This window comes from Thamnophis elegans, chromosome 2, assembly GCF_009769535.1.
Source record: "Thamnophis elegans isolate rThaEle1 chromosome 2, rThaEle1.pri, whole genome shotgun sequence".
Lineage (NCBI taxonomy): Eukaryota > Metazoa > Chordata > Lepidosauria > Squamata > Colubridae > Thamnophis > Thamnophis elegans.
Genome location: NC_045542.1, coordinates 73,556,908 through 73,578,721, shown reverse-complemented (window position 1 = coordinate 73,578,721; position 21,814 = coordinate 73,556,908). Strand labels below are relative to the sequence as shown.

The following is a 21,814-nucleotide window of genomic DNA, read 5'->3' as shown; positions in this document are numbered from 1 at the left end:
GATGGAAAAAAAGAAAAAATAATAACTTATTCATTCAACACTTGATGGTGTCAGAATGATTCACTCCCTGTGTGAAAACTGTACGTGTTACAGCATCTGATTTTCTGTTCTACTAAGCTGTAAGTATGAGATCATGCAAATGGGAAAAGTGATATTTAGAAACACAGATTGTAGAGTTATTTCCCTTCATTGCTATACAGTGAGCACTTGAAAACTTTAAAGACCATCTATAACTCAATACTTCAGATAGGTTATAAATATTATGGTAAGTATTATTTTATTAACATTAGCCACTGGAAACATCCATTCTAAATGAGGGGATTGAAGTACTTTTATAAGATCACAATCAAAACATAAATATTAATAAATGACTGGGCACCTTATACAATTTATCAGCAAACCCAGAATGCATGCAATGTTTTTGCAGAAATATGTTCTTCCTTCTGATGGGATGTATGTAATATTTTTTGCTGAAATAAATGTTTTTGGCTCTTGATGGAAGAAGAGGGGTTATTGCTTTTGTGTGTGTGTGTGTGTGTGTGTGTGTGTGTGTGTGTGTGTGTGTGTGTGTATTCGTAGAGTTTCACAGGGGTAGATATGCTGGTCTTGTTGTATTCAGATCTTTTCCCGTGTAAGATTGAGATTGTCTTGGCAACGTTTTGGCAAGGTCTCACTCGCCATCTTCAGGCTGGTGTTTTCGGCTATGTGTTTAAGCCAAAAATCTACAAAAACAGATAGATAGATGATAGATGATAGATGATAGATAGATAGATAGATAGATAGATAGATAGATAGATAGATAGATAGATAGATAGAGATAGATTAGATAGATAGATAGATAGATAGATAGATAGATAGATAGATAGATAGAGATAGATTAGATAGATAGATAGATAGATAGATAGATAGATAGATAGATAGATATAGAGATAGATTATAGATATAGATATAGATATAGATATAGATATAGATTAGATAGAGATAGAGATAGAGATAGAGATAGAGATAGATAGATATAGATATAGATTAGATATAGATATAGATATAGATATAGATATAGATATAGATATAGATATAGATATAGATATAGATATAGATATAGATATAGATATAGATATAGATATAGATATAGATATAGATATAGATTATAGAGAGAGGGGGAAGGGGAAGGGTTGTTGTCTTTATAAGCTGCCGAGAGTCACTAAAAATAAGTTGGGTGGCCACATACATTTTCATACATTTTGATAAATAAATGAATAACACAGAGGGAATTAGACAGATCTAGTTCCAGATCTAGAGTTCTGTATCTTGGAACTCCTGGACTTCTGACTTTCAGAATTCCAGATTTTGGGAATAAATGCCAAGAAAGCTTGCATAGGTAGTCCTCAATAGGCAACAGTTCATTTAGTGACTGTTCAAAGTTACAACAGCACTGAAAAAAGTGAATTATGACCATTTTTCACACATACAACCATTGCAGTATCATATGATCAAAATTCAGATGCATGGCAACTAACTCATATTTATAACTTTTGCTGTGTCCTTTGGATCATGCAATCACCTTTTGTGATTTTCTGACAAGCAAAGTCAATGTGGAAACCAGATTCACTTAACAACTGTGTTACTAAGATAAAAACTGCAGTGATTCACTTAACAAATGTGGTAAGGAAGGTCGCAAAATGGGGCAAAATTCACGTAACAAATGTTTCACTTAGCAACAGAAATTTTGGGCTCAACTGAACTCTTAAATAGAGGACTACCTGTAGTCCTACAAGACTCACATGACATGGAAATAAATCCAAAAAGAGAACTTGAACTCGTGCCTTTATATTTTCTAATATTCTATGTGTTATAGAGATAGCGACTGCAGATTCAAAAAAAAAAATCCAACCACAGCTGCCTTATCATTCAGGCTAGATTGTTTTTTATGCTAGTGAACATTTCAAGTAAGCGATGCTGGGTTCCCTTATTTTAAAATTCTACTACATCAGAATATCAATTAAGAGTAAGTTAATACCACACCCCCATTCTTGTAGGAATTCCAAAGTAACTTTCAGTTGCACCTTGAGGCAAGAAGTTGAACAGTTTTTTTTAAAAGAAGAAGTCCCTTTGATCATATGTTTATTAGATCAAAGCAATTGTACTGTGTGCTTCAGCTAGAAATTACAGAAACTAATGAATATTTTGACATAATGTTGGCATAATGAACCAATAAAGATATATTTCTTGAAATGACTTCCTAAAAGAAAGATGATACAGTTTATGACAGAACATTTTAAAAACATACTATGGTTCTAAAATATTTCACACATAAAAATTATCAACCTATGGGCAAACTCAGCCCAGGCTATTACAACTCATTAATTAATGAGTGTACAATGCCAAGAAGACCGGTATGGCCCATTTTGGAAAAGAACTACTTAAGTTAAGAAAGTCAGACTGTTTCCTAATATGAAACAAATATGTCACTTAGCCATCTCCCCCCTCCCCCAGGAACAAGCAATAAAATAGAGTAGAGAGAGGTCATAAGAGATATTTCAGCAATGGAAGATAAATGCGTAATGATAAGTCCCATGGAATCAGGCAAGATGTTGATCACATAACATTTTGATTTTAGCAAACTTCATTACTGATTTTTCAGTCCAGTGGAATCAACTAAGACCCATTTTCTAATGTTTATATACAAGGATTGGAATAGGTGGTATCAATAGATTATATGCAATAGATTATGACCACAAATCTATATTTGCTGTCACACACACACACACACATATATATACAATACAAAGTGCAAATATAAGGCAAAAGAATTGTAAACATCAAGTCCAGGGTTATATTATTTGAGTTACATTAACTTCTATGCACAGTGGAAGATAAATGCTTTCTCCAATGGCCACTTCATGTCATTGATTCCCAACATATTGAGATTAAGAACAGATTAACAAATCTTGCATATCACCAAAGTCACACATTTATGAGTGCAACAGCATTAGGTTTTGACTGATAGTACAAATGATTTTATATACATTATCAACATTGTAAGCAAACCTTCATTTCCAATTTAGAATTGGTTTTTTTTTTTATTTGCCTATAATTATTTTCTTTCAAACAGTGGAATTTATTCACAGCTCTGAGACATCAGATTGCCGTTCACTCGTACACCTTCCATCTTCAGGTTGCTTGGACTTGTACTAGGTAGAAGAGAAGGAAAAGATTGGATGTTAACATTTGTATTTCTTTGTGACCTTATTGTAAGCAATCATTTCAGGATTGACTTTACTTTCTGTGAAGTAAGAACATTATATGAGAAAAAAATATTTCTCACCCTTCTCACAATAGCTGGCTTTTGGAAGAAAGGGATTAGGGAAGACATGATAACTGTCTTCCAGTACTTGAGGGGCTATGACAGAGAAGAGGGGATTGATTTATTCTCCAAAACACAAGAGGGCAGGACAAAAAGTAATGGGTGGTTAATGAGAGATCCAACCAATAGGTAAGGATAAATTTTCTGACAGTGAGAACAATTAATCAATGGAGTAGCTTGGGTGCCAGTTGTGGATGCTCCATCAATAGATGTTTTCGAAAACAGACTAGACAACCATTTGACTGGGATGATTTGAGATGGGCATTAGAGCAGAAGATTTCTGAGGTCCCTTCCAGCTCTATAAAATAACAGAGTTGGAAGGGACCCTGGAGGTTTTCTAGTCCACCCCCCTGCCTAGGCAGGAATCGTACACCACTTCAGACAGATGGTTATCCAACATCTTCCAGTAATGGAGCATTTACAAATTCTGGAGGCAAGTTGTTCCACTGATTAATTGTTCTAACTTAAGAAATTTCTCCTCAGTTCTAAGTTGCTTTTCTCCTTGATTAGTTTCCACCCATTGCTTCTTGTCCTACCCTCAGGTGCTTTGGGGAATAGCTTGACTTCCTCTTCTTTGTGGCATCCTCTGAGATATTGGAACACTGCTATCATGTCTCCCCTAATCCTTCTTTTCATTATGATTCTATGTTCTATAATATGCTCTATGTTCAGATAGAATTTGGAAGCAATGAAGAAATTACAGACTTGGAAGGATACCTTTTAAAGCAGAGCAATCATAGTTAATAGAAAAATCCACTGAAGTCTAGAGAAGAGGCTTTTTTTTGGATGAAAACAAGAATACTTTGATAATTTTAGAGACCTGATGAAAGTTGCCTCAGAGATGCATCCCTGATATCCCACCAGGATTAGGAAGCTAAGAGGCTCTTTTGGTTACTCTGCTAATTTCCTCAAGGTAGTTGAACAAATGTCAGAGTAATCCCATTGGGTTTGGAGGCAATCAGCAGGTTCAATGGCTTCTTTTCTTGAAAGAGCTACATTATTGTAAAAAGCCTGAATGGACTCAAATTATACGTGTCTAATTAGGTGACTGGTGTATTTAAAGTTAGTTCTTCCTGTTAAGGAAATATTTAAGAAGAGAGATTTGTTCATCCTCTTCCTGTAAGCTACAGGTAATTCTCAATTTATAATAGTTTGTTTAGTGACCATTCAAAGTTACATCTTCACTGAAAAAAAGTGATTTATGACCATTTTTCACACTCATGACCATCGTAGCATCCCTTGTGCTGTGATCAAAATTCAGATGCTTGGCAACTGACTCATATTTATGATGATTGCAGGGTCCCAGGATTGTGTAATCACTTTTTGCAAGCAAAGTCAATGGGGAAGCCAGATTCATTTAACAACCATGTTACTAACTTCACAGCTGCAATGATTCACTTAACAACTGTGGCAAGAAAGATCGTAAAATGGGATAAACTTAGTTTATAAATGTCTTGCTTTTGTTAAAAATGTTAAAACTGTAAAAACACAGCTAAAAAGAGATAATTTACTGTACAATCAGGCCAGAAACATTAACACAGAAGATCAGAGCAGCAAAAAGAAGCTACTCCGAAAAGCTAAGGAACTAGTTAGCAACAAATGAACCAGCAAACATGTGGAAAACGCTTTAAAATATAAAATATCACCGATTACAGCAAACCACCTTCCCAGGCTGAAGGAAATCAGCAACTAGCAGATGACCTGAATGTGTTTTATTGAAGGTAAAGAGAAAACTACTGCCACCCATCTCCACAATCCCCATCTCAGACACATTTACAACAGCCAAGCATCCTACAACTGACCCCATCCCATCAGGCCCACCATTTTACAGAAAATGAGGTGCAAGGTTTATTTCACAGACAAAAGCCAGGAAAAGCACCAGGCCCACACAAGATAATTCCTTCTTGCTTAAAAGCTTGTGCTGACCAACTGGCCCCCATCTTCACCCGCATCTTTAATAAATCACTAGAGATGTGCTATGTTCCTTCTTGCTTCGAACACTCTACTATCATCCCAGTGCCAAAGAAACCCTCAATCAAGGAACTGAATGACTTCAGACTGGTTGCTCTAACATCTGTAGTTATGAAAACCTATGAAAGACTAGTGCTGGCCCACCTGAAAACCATCATGGATCTGTTGTTAGATCTCTTGCAATTTGCCTACCGAGCAAATAGATCAACGGGTGATGCTGTTAATATGACTCTGCACTACATCCTACAACATCTTGAATCTCCAAAGACCTATGCAGGGGTCCTCTTTGTAGACTTTAGTTCAGCATTAAATACCATCATTCAGATATTCTTCTAACTAAACTAAATCAGCTAGCTGTACCTGACCACATTTGTAAATGGATCATAAGCTTCCTAACAGACAGGAAGCAGCAAGTGAAGCAGGCAAAATCATGCCAGATACCTGTACAATTAGCACAGGGGCCCTCCAGGGCTGTGTGCTTTCTCCACTTCTCTCTATACACCAATGACCACATCTCAAAAGATCAATCTGTTAAAGTACTGAAGTTTGCAGATGATACAACAGTTATTGGTCTCATTCTAGATAATGATGAATCTGCATACAGACGGGAGGTTGAACAACTAGCCTTGTGGTGCAACTGGAACAAGCTTGAACTAAATACACCCAAAACCGTAAGAATGATAGTAGATTTTAGGAGAAACCCTCCTATACTACCACCACAACAAGGTATCAACACTAGAGACCTTTGAGTTTCTAGGTTCTATCATATCTCAAGAGTTAAAATCGACACCTAACATCAAAAACATCATCAAAAAAGCACAACAAATAATGTCCTTTCTCCGCCAACTCAGAAAGCTCAAACTGTCCAAAAAGCTGCTGATTCAGTTCTACAGAGGAATCATTGAGTCTGTCATCTGCACCTCTATAACTATCTGGTTTGGCTCTGCAACCAAACAAGACAGACACAGACTTCAATGGATAATTAGAACTGCAGAAAAACAATTGCTATCAACCTGCCTTCTATTGAGGATGAGTCAAAAAGAGGGCTGTGAAAATATTTACAGACCCCCTCACATCCTGGACATACTGGTGAAACTCGAAAAATTAGAATATCGTGCAAAAGTTCATTTATTTCAGTAATGCAACTTAAAAGGTCAAACTTATATATGAGATAGACTCATTACATGCAAAGCAAGATAGTTCAAGCCATGATTTGTCATAATTGTGATGATTATGGCGTACAGCTCATGAAAACCCCAAATCCACAATCTCAGAAAATTAGAATATTACATGCAATCAATAAAACAAGGATTGCACGTAGAACAATCTTGTTGCTTGCATCTTTAAAATTTATATTGTTTTATTTTTTCCTAGTATGATTTGATTGCTTATTAGTAAGTTATGTTTATCATTATGTGTTGTATCTTATGAATCATGATAAATGTATTTTTTTATTTACAGTGAAAGTATATGTACCAGAGACAAATTCCTTGTGTGTCCAATCACACTTGGCAAATAAAGAATTCTATTCTATTCTATTCTATTCTATTCTATTCTATTCTATTCTATTCTATAATGGGTGAATGGAGTTTAATAATAACAGAGTCACATCACTAATGCCTGATTTCTAGCATCCCCAGGCTAGATGTACAATCAGGTCTTACGGGACCTTCAGAAAATTAGGAGCAATGGTGCCAACTTAACCTCAGCGAGAACGATATTCTGCAATGCAGGCGTGGCAGTTGAGAAAGCTCACTGCCAAATGTAGCTCCCCATATAATTGAACCCACAGCATGCCCTCTCTACTGGATTTGGAGACGGGAAGATGTAAGTAATTAATAGATATCGTTAAGTAATTTATTCCCTCTAATTAGTTATCAGGATTCTTACTTGGAATGCAGCATCTGGAGAGAGGAGCAGTAATATTTATTTCCCCAGCACAGCCAGAACAGAAGCACAATGCAAAGTTAGATGACCTTCCTAAAAATATTTATTACTGCAACACCAAAGGAAGCTATATATAAAACAACATTTGCAAAATGCAAATTTAGAAAGAGGAGCAAAGATGGGCTTTGGTTCACATCTCTGAGGGATAGATAGGAAAATGTAAATATAACCAGAGAAGCAGATAGGATATGCATGCTACAGATCACATTAAAAACTATTGTTTTGCCTCTATGACAGGCTCTGTACTTGGGAAGTCTCAAAAATAATCTCAGGTTCTGGATTCTAGAATGAACAGACCAATCCTACATATTCAGGACAACATTTCCACCTCAGCTTGGTCTAAAATTGTCTGCAAGATTGACAAGGGAGAACTGAGAAATAGCTTTTTGCCTTCCAGTTTCCTGCTGGGACTAATTTATTCCCTATATTATACAATGGGGGGGGGGGGGAATCAAAGTTTCAAGCTAGCATATATTTTCATTAAATTAGGTGCAATTTATTTTTGAATGAACCCTTGAGGAATCAAAATGCAATGCTGATGCACTGAAATTCTGTCTCTGGAGAACTAACATAAAAATATTTCTTGTAGTTAATGTTCAATCTGTATATTTTTAACAAATCGATATGCTGAGAGATATATTAGGTGTCAAGGTATCCTGAATTATCTTTCGTTAAGTTAGTATGATGGCATCAAATAAACACCCCAACTGTGTCAATCAATCAGCTGACAGTGCTTCTTACCATATTATATAATTGATATAATAACTGCAACAATCTATCGGGAGTGCTTTAAAATGATAATATAGTCATCATCTATGAAAACTGAAGCACAGTCTAGTCAAAAATAATGTGACACTCTATAGCCCCAAAATATTCAGCATTGTGATCAGATGGCATGGACTAAGAAGCATATTTTGTACTAAAAAAATCATGTAAACCCATTGCTATCCAATAGAAAATAAAATAAACAAAAAAAACCCTCCAAAGTCAAGGATTACAGATATAATCCTCGATTTACAATAGTGACCATTTGAAGTTACTGAAAAAAGTGACTTATGACCATTTTTCAAACTTATGACCACTGCAGCATCCCCATGATTACATAATCAAAATACAAATGCTGGGCAATTGACTCATGTTTATGACAGTTGCAGTGTCCTGGATTCATGTGATCACTTTTTGTGAACTTCTGAAAAGCAAAGTAAAAGGGGAACCCATATTCACTTAACAACCATATTACTAACTTAACAACTGCAGTGTTCACTGTCGCAAGAAAGGACATAAAAGGGGACAAAATTCATTTAACTGTCTTGCTTAGCAACATTTTGGGGACAACTGTAGTCATAGGTCTAAGTCATAAGTCTGAAGTCATAAGTTGTAAGTCAACTTGTATTACAGTGTATATTTTGAAAGATCTAATTTTTATCACTTTAAGTAGATACAATACTGTAGGCCAACATGAAATGTGTAGGCTGCTTACAAATGTTAAGTTTGAGTGCCTAAAAATTGAACAGAAACACTGACACTTACTATTGTTTTGAAGAGCTGGTTCACTTTCTTCCTTTTTAGAGTTTTCTTTTCTGTTTCCAAGATGGGTGGAATGCTTGTCTGACTGATTTTCTGTGACACATTTGTTTCTTCCAGTGTTGGGCATATGGATAGAGTTAAAGCTTCAAAACAGTGCAGAAAAATAGTCAAGATAAAATTGCAAAATGGAATCCATATCAGTAAATTGCACAAACAAGATAGATAGAAAGAAAGAAAGAAAGAAAGAAAGAAAGAAAGAAAGATAGATAGATAGATAGATAGATAGAAAGAAATAGATAGAGATAGAGATAGAGATAGAGATAGAGATAGAGAGAAATAGATAGAGATAGAGATATATTTACATCATCAGTTTCTCTCCCTCCCTCTCTGGTAGTGTGTGTGTGTGTGTGTGTGTGTGTGTGTGTGTTACAAATAGGTCTAAAGCTTAAATTTTCACAGAAATGGTTAACTCTGACTAGAATGTACTAATCTATGTGAATATTCACATGATAGAATATCCTTCAAAGATATCCCTCACAGAAGCCTGGGCATGAAGAGAAATGTTCTGCTACTTTAGCATTGTCCCTGAGATCTTTAAGTCAGTGACAAAAATAATAGATTTAATATATCAAGTTAGAGCCATTCTGTGGGAATTTATAAGATACATTTCATCATTCTGCTACCGGCAACTCCTTCAGCATTAGAAAGTGAGCATTTCCACTGATGCAGCCATCATCTTTGCTATCTTTTTATGTTATGCAAAATATGACTGCAGTGTTTCCATTTTTGCACCAGCATGTAGAAGCAGTTCCTATTTCTGGCCTTGAAGAAAACCATTTTTCAATTAGGCTTCTTTGAAGCTACATGCTGATATAGGAACTATTTCCTGTAATCATGGTGGCGCAGTGGTTAGAAGGCAGTACTGCAGGCTACTTCTGCTGACTACTGGCTGCCAGTAATTTGGAGTTCGAGTCTCACCGGTTCAAGATTGACTCATCCTTCCATCCTTCCAAGGTGAGTAAAATGAGGACCCAGATTGTTGGGGGAAATAGGCTGTCAGTGAAAACCACTTAGAGAGGGCTATGAAGTACTATGAATATATATATATATATATATATATATATATATATATATATATATGTATGTATGTATGTATGTATGTATGTATGTATGTATGTATGTATGTATATGTACATATATATGTATATGTATATGTATGTATGTATATACGTACGTACGTACATATACATACATACATACATACATACATACACACACACACACACACACACACACACACACATATATATATATATATTTGTGTTTTATTTGTGCTGATAAATAAATAAAGGAAGACATTTATTTATCAGCACAAATAAAACACAAATATAACAAAGGCAACAGTAAAAATATTGGGTCTCTGTCAGTATTTCATGGGAGTATTTATTACAAAGGTACTCTAGACATCTAGAGTTTGGAAACAGGAAAAGAATAAGACTTTCTCCCAGTCTATCAGACCATGTTCACAAACTCAGCTAGATGAACCATTTATTTGAGACATGAATGATGAAATCTTAGGAGGCAATTGCTGGGATCACTCATACAAATAATAAAAACATCAGCTGAATTGTGATGTACAAGTATCCAGATGAATTTTGACATTTATCGGTTATGACAAATATACATTGCCTACTTTTCTGGGTTTTTTTCAGCACTATATTAAATAGTCGCCTTTACCACAAGCACATTATATTTTATTTCTCTGTCTGTTTTAAATGTCTATTTCATGGAACAAAATTTCTTGTATGAATAAAGTGACAAATCTTTGTACAGGTAATCCTCGACTTACAATCACAATTGAACCTCTGTGGCTAAGTGAGACATTTGTTAAGTGAGTTTTGCTCCATTTTATGATCTTTCTTGTCACAGTTCTTAAGCAAATCATTGCAACCACTAAGTAACACAGTTGTCAAGGGAACCTGGCTTCCTCATTGACTTTGCTGACCAGAAGTTGCAAAAGGAGATCACATGACCTTGGGACACTGCAATGGTCATAAATATGAACCAGTTGCCACACATTTGAATCTTCCTCAAATGATCATGGGGATGCCACAAAGGTTGTAATGTGAAAAATGGTCATTATTCACTTTTTCCATGCTTTGTAACTTCAAATGGTCACTAAATGAATTGTTGTAAGTCGAGGACTATCTACATATTGTTCAGAAGTGTTAACATGAGTTTAAGTACATGAAACAGAAAGAACGTTTCCCAAGATACATGCTGATGTTCTCCCCACCACCACCAAACACCCCCCCTTATATTCAAAGACAAGAAGGATTTTAAAATATTTGAATACTAGGCAATGTAGGTTTTGCCTTCATGAGAATATATAGTCTAGATTCAAAAGATGCTGAAACTGCTCATGTATTATTTAATTTCTGGCAAAATTACATAACATAACAGCGTTGTTGTTATTTTTAAATGAACAGGAGTGAATTTTATCGTTTTTAAAAAATTAATGATAGCGTAAAACTGCAGAGCTTTCACTTTCTTAATTAACTTACCTGGTATGGTTGGCATAGAACGGCTGGCAAAACTCATTTGCTTGAGAAGAACAGATGTTTTCTGAGGGACATCCAGATGTTCAGAAAGGTTGGTATCACTCATAAATTCATATTTTCTTGACAGCTGCACAGTCATAACAACAACAAGCCAAAGTGTAAAATTCAAGAAAGGAAATTGTTTGGTTTTAATGGGTTACTTTTTAATATATAAGATAAAATAGTTACAATCTGATTGTGCAGTAATATTTATTTCCAATTGTGCGAAGGGAGTGCTACTGAATTGGAGGTTATCAAAAAGAAACTGTTCCTGGATAATGCAGGAAAGTCAGTAATGTATTAAGTAAACATACATCACTGTCAGTTATTGACCTAAGGATGCCATTTAGGGCCCTAAATTTAACTGGAATTATTCTGCTAAAAATGAATAGAATTTGAATTGTGCCCTAAGAGCATAATGAGTTTGGAGTTTCCATTCATCTTTTTTTAATGCTAATAAAACTTGCTCAAAGGTACAGAGGAAAAAAAAGGAAATAAAATATAATCTATACTAGATAATTTGTAGTTGTCTAGTTGTTTTGGACTAATGATCATATCAGCTGTCACTCACTGCATTTGCTAGAGATCATGGAAACGGAAGTTCAAAATATCTTCATAGCGGTAGTACCAGAATGCCAATGCCCCTCCAGTTTCTCTCTCTCTCTCTCTCTCTCTCTCTCTCTCTCTCTCTCTCTCTCTCTCTCTCTCTCTCTCTCTCTCTCTCTCTCTCTCTCTCCCTCCCTCCCTCCCTCCCTCCCTCCCTCCCTCTCTCTCTCTCTCCACACAAATTAACTCTAGCAATTTTACTACTTTATTATATCAGGGTCTATTTCTACATTTAGACTTGGCTAGGTATAAAAACTATTAAATGATCTTTTTTAAAAAAAATAGACATGCATAAGATCATGGTATGAAAACATTTCAGAATGAATTCAATCTTGCTGCTTGAATATAAAAATATTATGAGATATAATATTAAAAACTGGCAGTTTACAGGTAATCAAAGAAATATACTTCTTCTAATGTCATTAGGCAGCAAATAAATGTAACAAACAATAATATTAGGAAAGCATGTTTCTCTCTCCTACACACACAGAAAGAGCGGAAGGGAGGGAGAGAGACAGACACATAGAGAGAGAGACAGAGACAGAGAGGGGGGGAGAATTTTAGAAGCATTTGTTATGATTGTCCTACGTACCTTTAGCCAGACTATGGTAGATAATTAGGTTTATGTTTTTTAAAAAATAGTTCAGATTCTAAAATGAAATATAAGTCATTCTATATACCCTTCCATTGTGAAAATAAGTGAAAAGTATGGAGGGCAGTTATGGAAGATGTACTCATAAATATACTTGATATGTTTTTGATATCAAAAAGTTGATTTTTCTATTTTTTTTTCAATTCTAAATTTCATAATTCAATGAGGACCCATGTTTAATTCTTTTCAAAATCTTCAGGACAGCACATAATGATTATTAACAATTCATGCCACCATAATTTCAAAAAAACAAAACAAAACAAAACCCCTAAATTCTAATCCTAGAATTTAAAATAGCATAAAATTTTGAATGCTTTGTTTTTATATTTTGGGCAACCATAAAAGAGTTTCAATTTACTCCTGGTCTTAAAAAATAGATAGGGTAATGTTTCTGATAAACAGCTGTTGTGATGGTGTAATGCATATTTTGCTATAATTCTTCTAAAGGATCTGTGATTTAAACTGATCTTCAGGTAGTTCTACATTTTTGGCAGCAAACAAAATTGGATGAAACTTCTTCACTGAACTGATGTAGATACTCTCTTGTATAAAAATGACATTGCATTTTTAATACTCAGAATCCATTTCCCCCTGCTAGGTTTGCCATAAAATTTTGCAGTGAAAGTTACATAAATTCAAGCTGATGATATATTAGCGTGATCAAAGTGCTCAGATGATAAATGGCACCAAAGAAGATGCCAGTGAGGTATCTCTTTGCTCTGTTTATGGCATAGTTAGCAAAGTTGTGGTATCGTAATAAGATATTTTGTTTCTTTAACAAAGTGAGCATTTATTTATCTTGAAGGAACCTCAGCTGGAGCTGGAGGCCATAGATGTGCAGCCAGCTGCTCCCCTCCAGATTGCTTAAGCAATCTCCCACCCAGCATCTGCCCTTATATTAGGCAACAGATTAACCCAGAGAATGTCAACTCCAGGGCTGATTCTCTGACTGTGTTAAACAGAGTGATGCAGCTTCACAACATGCTAGATTGTCACCTGACCAAATTGGCTGTTGGCATCTTAAATAAATAAATAAATACAAGATTTATTTATTTGTTTAAAGGCCACAGATTGGTTAAAATGTGCCTAATATGAAAGATACCAAAATTACCCTGTTAACAATAACTTACACATTTCATATCAGGAAGGTCGGAAGACTTTTTGTCTGGCAGTATGACGCTGCTTCGCTTTTCTCTCTTCCGGCCTTTCCTCATTTTCACTTCAGGCTGCCTGCTTATGAAACGGCTATTTTCTTCTGACACAGATTCGGTTGCCTTGGGTGACATGACTTCGAGTTCAAAGCTGCCGATGTAAATGGAAACAAATTAATTAACTTAATTAATCTGCCCACAGCAGCCTCTGCTGTTCCCTTGCAGAGGCTCTTTGCAATATGGCAAATCCAATGACATAAGGCAGTTCCAGAGGGAAAGAAGGAATTGGAAATCCTAGCAGTGGAAAACTAGTTAGGGAAAACATTACAACTACCAAGTTTTTTCTTTTTAATACTGGCATTCATTCCTGATGAAAACAGGAACTGACAAACAGGAGGTAAGAGTTCATTTGAGGACATGTTTATAATAGGCATGGAATGGAATAAATAAGAAAACAAAGGGAAATTAATATTGATTGATTGATTGATTAAATCAAAGTTGTCTGCCACCTATCTTGCTAAGTAGCTTACAGACATTGACTCCAATGTACTATAAAACAGAGGTTCCCAAGCCTTGGGCCTCAGACTAGCACAAGGCCACAACCAGCCAGGATCTGGGCCACGCAAGTGAGCAAAGCCCCATCTGTGCATGTGTGGGATTCAGGCAGAGTACAAAACCATGGCCTTCCCATCTGTGGAAGAAAAACACCCTCCATGGTTCCTGGCATCCAAAAGGTCAGGGGGCTGCTGCTACAAAACATTAAAACAGTAAATAAGGATTTTAAATTTAAAATTCAATTAAAATAAAACCAAACAATGAAAAAAGAGGGAAGCAAGTACACACGGTAAAAATTCCCCTCGCATATATGTGCTAGTCGTTCCTGACTCTAGGGGGCGGTGCTCATCTCCATTTCAAAGCCGAAGAGCCAGCGCTGTCCGGATATGTCTCCGTGGTCATGTGGCCAGCATGGCTAAATGCCGAAGGCGCACAGAACGCTGTTACCTTCCCACCAAAATGTTTCTTATTTTTCTACTTGTATTTTTACATTCTTTCGAACTGCTAGGTTGGCAGGAGCTGGGACAAGTAACGGGAACTCACTCCGTTACACGGCGCTAGGATTCGAGATGCAGAACTGCCGACCTTTCTGATTGACAAGTTCAGCATCTTAGCCACTGAGTCCCTCATCTACTCCATTAGCCACCCCCAAAATGTTACAGGATCCCAGGCTTCTTGGCACAGTCATGTCTTCAAGGCTTTTCAGAGGCCAAAAGGAAGCTCCCCCCCAAAAAAATAGAAAGCATTTTTAAATGTAGACATTCTACATTTTATTTGTTCCATGATTATTGGTTAGGGAGTAGCTCCAAAGCTACTCATACAGAGGGATTTTCCTGGATGATGTTATAAAAGTTAGTAAATGACTAAAAGTTACACATCAGGTTAAACCATGCAGAAAGGTAATCCAAGAAGGTGACATCAATATTTTGGAAGTCTTTCAGAATCATCCCAAATATTATTTAGATGAACATGTGCATGAATGCTGGAGTGATGGTGAATAAATCCTCAATGCAGTTTCAATCTTCAGTGCTGTCAGCCCACCACTGCTAATTTGAAAAGCAGCATTTGCTTTTGTAATAGTTTTTATTATAGACCAAATAAGATTAGATGCTTACTATATCGGTTCAACCACAGTGTGTTTTCTTAATTTAATATGTTCTGTTTCCTCCTGGTCTGTATCTTGGAGAAAACTGATGCCAGGAAGCTGGCCCATGACTAACCTTTCTCCAGTAGTCTTGTTTGGTGTACCGCATTCAGAATTCATGGAGGACATTGAAATAATGGACATCTGACGATACGATCTCAGCATAGATTTTGGTCGGCCTAACCGTCTGTCATCAAAATCCGGCTTAGAGAGGGGGAGAAAATGAAAAAGGTTGAGTACAGCAAAACTGATTATTGCTTTTCACTGGCTTGCTGGGAGTGGGGGGAAAATGCAATAGTCAGGGATAGATACATTGACTTTTATTTTGCTTTTGTTTGACCTAGGGTGTTTTGACATCTATAATGTGTGGCCAAAACCTGCCATCCAATTTCCAGGAAGTTTTTTTCCCCCTCTCCTATTAAAACCAAAATAAAACAAAATCTTTTTTTTTTGTTTCATTCCAATATGCTTTAAAAATTCTTCTTCTGTTTCAATTTTTTTCTACTATTGTCATATAGTAATATAATATAACATATATATATTGAGATGAAAGGAATGGCATTAGAAACTTCAGCAACGGTACCATGTCCTACCTACAACAGATATATTTTATTTAGTTATTTATTAAACCTCTATGCTACCCATCTTGCCAAAATGACTAGGTCGCTTAGACTCATTCAATAAAAAGACGATATAAAACATTAAAACAATAAATAAAGACCATACATTTAAAATTCAGTTAAAATTCAATTGACCAAGATGGAGAGAAAGGAAATAAAGTGTGCATAAGGAAGAGGTAGGGCTTGCCTAATCTATGAACCAGGATGCCATTTATCCATTGGGGACCCAGGCCAGTTGGAAAGTCAAATGGGTGAGTGAAGATATCACCTCATAGATCTTGATGCTCTAGAGGGAAGTTGTTGTTGCTTTTTGTTAGTTGTGAAATCATGTCTGACACATCATGGCCTCATGGACAACATTCCTCCAGGCCTTCCTGTCCTCTACTATTATCCTCTAGAGTCCATTTAAGCTCACACCTACTGCTTCTATCCAGCCAGCTCATTATCTGTCGCCCCCTTCTTCCTCCCTCAGTCTTTCCCAGCATTAGGCTCTTCTCCAGTGATGTTGTTTCCTTCTCATTTAGTGGCCAAAGTATTTGAGTTTCATCTTCAGGATCTGGCCTTCTAAAGAACAGTCAGTTTATCTTCTGTAGGACTGACTGGTTTGATCATCTTGCAATCCAAGGGACTCACAGGAGTCTTCTCCAGCACCATAGTTCAAAGGCCTCAATTTTTGGCGCTCAACTGTTCTTCTGGTCCAACCTTCACAGCCATACATTGCAACTGGAAGGCAGGTGCCATGGCAAAAAAGGCTCTTCACCTGTTTGCCAAAATTCTTTGACTGATAGGGTCCACAGCATGCCTGTTCTACTGGCATAGGGGGTGGGTTAATCCCACTGGGGTGAGACTGTTTCTCAAGTAACATGGATCCTTGCCATGAAGGGCTTTAAAGATGATTACCTTTAAATTGGACCCAGAAGCTAACTGGCAATCAATGCAGCAGAACATGAATGATGTAACAAAGGCCACCTCAGGGACCTCAAGAGCTGCCCACCTGGCTGCATTCTGTACCAGCTAAAACTTCCAATTACTCTTCAAGGATATTCCCATGTAGAACACAATGTAATAGTCCAACCACAATGTGGCCAGAGCTTGAGTATTTGAGTGTAATGACTCCTGCTCCAGGGAAATGTGCAACGTGTACAACACAAAATTCCTCAAAGGCTCTTCTAGCCACCACTGCCTACATACTCTCATTTCAATATGTTATGGTTGGTTTCCCAGTCAGCCAGATATTTAGACTGGATTTGGCAATTTTCCTTCCCAAGAACTGGGAATAAGCAGACGTTTCTGTGTGATGGTGTAAAAGGAATCATTGATATAAGTTGTTCTCCCCCCGCTTGTTTTGGAAAAGTGGAAGGAATGTGTTTGTGTGTGCATGCATATGCACACATGTGCATTTGTGTGTGATAATAATAGTTTAAAAAAAGAAATCAGAGACATAGCAGTACAAATAAAGCATACATGTGTTCACAGAAAATAACAACAGAAATCATTTGCTGAACAACATGGAACCCAAGGTGATTCTGTAATATGAAAATAAGCAAAGACATCCCTAAACTGTTGTTTCATAATGAGATGTTCTTAGTTAATCCTGTTATTTCTGAAAAGTGAATTAGATAGCAAATACAAGTTTGTTTTTTTGGGTTTTTTTGGTAGTATATAACAAACATGTACTGTAAGTAATTTGGCTGAGACATTTTTCCATCGTTCTAACCATTAGGTTGAAAAAATGTGGCTAGTACAAATTGTGCCAGATGTTGATATAAAATTAAGTTTCCGGGGTTACTCAGTATTTATCTTTTCTGACATGCTACATATATTAGTTCTCTTTTTTAAAAAAGGGAAGCTATCACTGAATTACAATTTGAGCATAGATTAACCATTTTTGTTAGATACCAGAAACATTGGTAATGGTTTACACCAAGGTCCTCTGTTCCGGCGGGAACAGAGATTCAATCTGATTGGTCAAAGGGTCTGACAGCTCCCTTTAAAAGGGCTGCTGTCAGACTGATCCTTCACTGGATTGTACATAGCTGACTTGTGCTAATAAAGAGCTGTTTGTTTCTCTGAAGCCTGAGTGTGCCTTCATTCACCCGCTTTAACAATTTTATTTCTAGAAGTTCTGCTTTCTTACATATTAATATTTGGATGAAGTTGCCACCCCTTTCCCCAGCTCTCTCAACATCTCTGTCTCTGTCTCTGCCTCTGCCTCTGCCTCTGCCTCTCTCTCTCTCTCTCTCTCTCTCTCTCTCTCTCTCTCTCTCTCTCTCTGTGTGTGTTGGAAAACCTGCCACTTCCCTATTTTAAAACCTGAAAATTTATCCTTAAAATATTGCAGGTTTATTGCAATGTTCATATGAAAATTGGCCTATAATCTCCTACTTCAGACTCCATTCTCACTTTGACTCATTGCCCTCAATCCTGGCAAGAAATGCAGGAAAGTCATTCAGGGTTTCCATCATTATTTTCAAATACAATGTAAATTTTATTTGCAGTGGGAATTGCTTCTGAATCTTTGGATCCCAAATGTAGGAGGAAGACAAAATCAATCCAGCTGCCTTTCACGGGGAAGGGCATACACCAGAGACCCCAAGAAAAATGATAAAACCAGAGGAATTTGACTGGTCATATTAAGTGGTTTTCATATGCACCGGCTGATCCATTAAATACTGTCATCCCCTGAGTTTATTAATTTATGAGAAACTTCTTCCCGAGTGAGGTAATTTATTTTTTCCTATCTGTCTAAAAGTGATGATTTTTCATTCATGTACTATGATAACAGATAGAAAATTTCAGTCCAAGCTAGAGTCTAGGAAGTACTTAAATTGAAATGACTTCTATATATTTAAAAAAGACACCTTAGCCATGATTTCTCCATGTTACAATACTGAAATCCTTCTGCTGGTCTCTATCTGTTTTAATCAAACTGTAATACACTATCAGATTCTGGATATGTTCCCATGGTTTATGGCTGACCAGATTAAATTAATTTTCCAGTATGATATATTCATCCCCTTATGATTCACTTATACCAAGTTTTAGGTGGTGCCTAAAGTGCTAGATAGCATCTGATGCTTTCAAAAACAGCCTCTATAATGTAACTGACCAAATCCACGTTATAATCATACAGAAGGGCTAAAAAAAAGTCTAAATGGTCAACAGTCATGAAATTTTGCGCATAAATTCAATATCCTTGTAAAGATCTACTTCTGAATTTGAATTTTAAAAAATTAATTTGATGGTCCCACACAAGAATTTAAGATGAGAATGCAAATGTCTCGCAAGATTTAGCAACCTGGCAAGATTTTAGGTAGACTAGGATGCATTTGACCTACGATGCCTTGGATCTAACACAATTGCCAACCTCCAATTTAAGACATCTCTATTCCAGCTCATAGTCAAAGATTACACATATGCATTCAACTGAACTGAAAAGGACATAACTTGTTCAGCATAGATAACCCAATTATGTACTTAGCAAATTACTTGTTTTTTATAACAAATAAGAACCTAAGATACAGAACTGAAAGATAATCTAATACAATGTATACATATAATGGTCTATAATTTGCATTTGTTAGACGTTAGGTCTATGCCTTCCCCCACAAAGGAGGTTTAAGGTTCACTAATTAGAAACATTTTGTCAATCTTCATATCCTGAAGCCTGTAAGCCTTAATATACAACCTTCCTTCGGGTTCTTGGTGATGTCAAACACTTCACCTGATTATTTAGCTATTTACCCAGATGTTCTCCAAGAACTGTGACAATCACAGGGTTGATAATTCTACTCTGCAGATTTTGCATACTGCTATTTTAACATCATATTTATATTTTATTATACTAAATTATATGTTGTTTCAGAAATAGATTCATCAAACAGTTGGAATTCTTCAGGGGAAAAAAGAGTGGAGTATTCATGGTTATTCATTGTTATTCAAAACTATTAGCCATTAAAATTAGGCCAATGGTTTAAGAGAATGAGTTCATAAGGCTTGTTTCTGCTTTCTTAATAAAATGGGGAATATAAATACATTTGAACAGTTATGGAAGTTTCTTAGCAATATACGAGACAAAATCTATTGCAGGGGTGTCAAACTGGATTTCTTCAAAGGACAGATTAGTATTATAGGGCTGATGGGGGAGAAGTGGGGGGGGGAGAGATGAGATGGACATCTCCTGCAGCACTCTGCCAGCCAAAAAAAAAAAAAAAAAAAAAAGGATGTGTGGAGACTCCCACATGGCCCATTTTGGGCCAGCGGGCCGGTCCTTTGATATTTCAAAGCTAGCCCCATGGGCCAGATTTAAGAACCCTGTGGGTCAGCCCACGGGCCTTGAATTTAACATCCCTGGTCTGTTGTTTGAAACAGGAAGTAAAGTGATATTTAAATCACAAAGAGACAGTTGTAATGCTATTACACCACAGGCCAAATTTCATGATTTTTTTCTTGTTGAGATAAAATATAATTTAAAAAATTATAGAATTAAAGAATAAAACTTACCAATTCTCTGACTCCATATTGTTTTTCTACTTTAACCTTTAAGTGCCTGAAACATTCCTCCATACGTTCATGGAAAGGACGAAGGCTATCTGATACTCTTCTTTCATGAATCTTAATTCCAGCTGCAAGAAATGGAACCTAAAAAGCAATAAAAAAAATTCAGTCAGGCTATTCCATATTCCCCATGTCTCCAGAACATGTTAAACTGACTGCGGTTATAAAATGTGATTTGTAATATATTTGCCAGCTGACATTTTTTTTCTTTCCTTTCAAACAGGTAGCAGTACATCTTACTATGAATTGCAAGAAAATAATTACAGAATAGTGAAGTACAACCTTCCTGGAAAAATATGATTGTAGTTTTTTTTGTTTCCTGGGCATAATGATATGCAATAAAGGTGTAAATGGATGGATAATTTATGATACTTCATATATTCTTGAGATGGAAGTGACAAAAAATACATCAGGTCTTCAGAATCTAGACCAGGCCAGATTAGTATGATTGGTGAAATGTACTATAAGGCAACAATAGAACCCCATGAATGTATGCCAAGAGTACAGCATATATTTCCAGAAGAATCATTCAGGATCTGAAGGTCATCCCAGTTATGCTACCAATCACCTATATTGAGTAGCAGCAGTATATGAAGATGTTGGAGACGGATGATATCTTTAGTGATTATTGTGTGGAAGAAGATTAATGGTATATTTCCTGTATTTTACCAAATTCTCACATAAATTATAATAAGTGATTGTTAATATAGTGATAGATAAGGGTCCTCATGTCAGATACCATTCAATTTGTCACAGATAAAAATCTGAGAATCTTCCAAAATAATAATAGTCATTGTGATATGGCTAGATTAGAGCTGGAAAGACTGACTTCAGATTGAAGAACAAAACAACACTCTCCCCTTATTTATTCAATGTCTTATATGTTGAATTGAGAGAGGCTGGCTTGCAAGAAGATGAGTAGGCTTTTAAAGTTGGAGGAAGAAACATCAATAACCTACACCATGCTGATGACACTAACTCTGATAGTTGAAAATGCAAATGATTTGCAAGCTCTTGTAATGTAAGTCAAGGAGTAATGAGAAGAAATGGGATTAAGATTCAATATAAATACGACTAAATAAATGATAACAGGTACAGCAAACAACTTTAGAATCTATAA

General features: G+C 36.2%; 1 protein-coding gene across 1 annotated transcript in view; it reads right to left on the bottom strand.

The window, feature by feature from the left end:
- Window positions 1-1,737: 1,737 nt before the first annotated feature.
- The window catches only part of DOCK2 (dedicator of cytokinesis 2), a 299,490-nt gene continuing 279,413 nt past the window's right edge, over window positions 1,738-21,814 (bottom strand). Inside the window, exons 47-52 of the mRNA XM_032212175.1 lie at window positions 20,641-20,778; window positions 15,594-15,721; window positions 13,798-13,969; window positions 11,374-11,497; window positions 8,813-8,952; window positions 1,738-3,191 (exon numbers count right to left, since the gene is read on the bottom strand). Of these exons, the coding sequence (XP_032068066.1) occupies window positions 3,123-3,191; window positions 8,813-8,952; window positions 11,374-11,497; window positions 13,798-13,969; window positions 15,594-15,721; window positions 20,641-20,778 (771 nt within the window). The 3' untranslated portion in view covers window positions 1,738-3,122. The remainder of the gene's footprint in view (window positions 3,192-8,812; window positions 8,953-11,373; window positions 11,498-13,797; window positions 13,970-15,593; window positions 15,722-20,640; window positions 20,779-21,814) is intronic.